The sequence below is a fragment of the Salvelinus sp. IW2-2015 genome, linkage group LG35, assembly GCF_002910315.2.
Source record: "Salvelinus sp. IW2-2015 linkage group LG35, ASM291031v2, whole genome shotgun sequence".
In the NCBI taxonomy this organism is placed as follows: Eukaryota; Metazoa; Chordata; class Actinopteri; order Salmoniformes; family Salmonidae; genus Salvelinus; species Salvelinus sp. IW2-2015.
Window position 1 is genome coordinate 6153777 of NC_036874.1, and position 1413 is coordinate 6155189.

The following is a 1413-nucleotide window of genomic DNA, read 5'->3' on the forward strand; positions in this document are numbered from 1 at the left end:
AGATTTTAACAGTGTGTATAGTGTACACTCTGAGATTTTAACAGTGTGTATAGTGTACACTCTGAGATTTTAACAGTGTGTATAGTGTACACTCTTAGATTTTAACAGTGTGTATAGTGTACACTSTGAGATTTTAACAGTGTGTATAGTAGTGTGAACGCTGGATACATTTACTCCTGAGGCATGCAACTTATGGAAACTACTGTGGTCCTCTGTAGCTCATTTGATAGAGCATGGTGCTTGTACTGCCAGGGTTGTGGGTTCAATTCCTGGGGCCTGTAAAATGTATGCACTCATGACTGTAAGTTGCCTTGGATAAAAGTGTCTGCTAAATGGATTATATTATATGTACAATACCTTGGCCACACCTTTTCATCTTGGGTCATGACCTTGCTGGAAGGAAGTGAGTTTTTATGAGGAAAAGAGAGAGAGAGAAGACAGCAAGCAGGCTTGAGCAGTAGAGAACAGTGAAGGGCTTTCCAACACAACATAAATACTTGAAGCTCCAGCTCAGTTAATGAAGGAGGGAGGCTGAGAGGAGGAAGAGAGGAGATTGAAAGGTAATGACAGGGRAGATGTAGTCCCTCGAAGCCCGTTGGTGGAAGGTGTAATCAGCTAGCGACAGAACACTAGCAGCTAAAATGACTGCTTGTTTAGCGACGACTCATACCACATGCGCCAGTGAAGGAAGCGGGAACATATATCAAGCTCTAATAGCGTAAAGAAAAGAGGKTATTCTTGTCTGACTTTGTCAATAATTGTATTTTTGGGGCGTTTAGGGAAATCACAAATGTTCCTCATCTCATGGATATCTAGAGAGTAGTCTTAAAACCTGGAGAGTCAGTGACCTAAGAGTTGGGTTTGTCTACTWAGCATTAGCATTGTTGAGGTCAAATCAATAGGAGTGGTAGGACCTCTGTTAGTATGCTCTTAATAGAATGTATCACCTCCCTAACCCTGACCTCTGGCCTGTCTCTCCTATCTCCAGATGTAAACGACAACGTCCCCTTCTTCCTGTCCTCCACCTACGAGGCTACCGTTCCAGAGGGGGCAGAGATCGGAACATCGGTGGTTCAGGTTTCTGCTACGGACCTCGATTCAGGCCTCCATGGAATGGTGAGAACCCCTGCAGACTCTATTGCGAATGACTACATTTCCCACAATCACTTGATTTTCTTATAATTTCAAATGAGAATAATTCAACAGATACACAATATTGTATGTCATTTTGTCCTGATATTGCATTAACGTTTCGATCTTTGTCTACAGATAAACTATGTGATCTTGAAGGATGAGAGTGGAGACTCTCAGTACTTCCGTATTAACTCCTACACTGGGGTCGTACACACCCGCGCCTCGTTTGACCGTGAGCAGAAAGGTTCCTACCTCATAGAGGTCCAGTCTCAGGACAGC

At 43.3% G+C, this 1413-nt stretch overlaps 1 protein-coding gene across 1 annotated transcript in view; it reads left to right on the top strand.

The window, feature by feature from the left end:
• The window catches only part of LOC111958657 (putative neural-cadherin 2), a 79524-nt gene that overhangs the window by 49172 nt on the left and 28939 nt on the right, over positions 1-1413 (top strand). Inside the window, 2 exon segments of the mRNA XM_070437330.1 lie at positions 989-1116; positions 1270-1413. The exon segment at positions 1270-1413 is cut by the window's right edge and continues 4 nt beyond it. Coding sequence (XP_070293431.1) covers positions 989-1116; positions 1270-1413 — 272 coding nt within the window.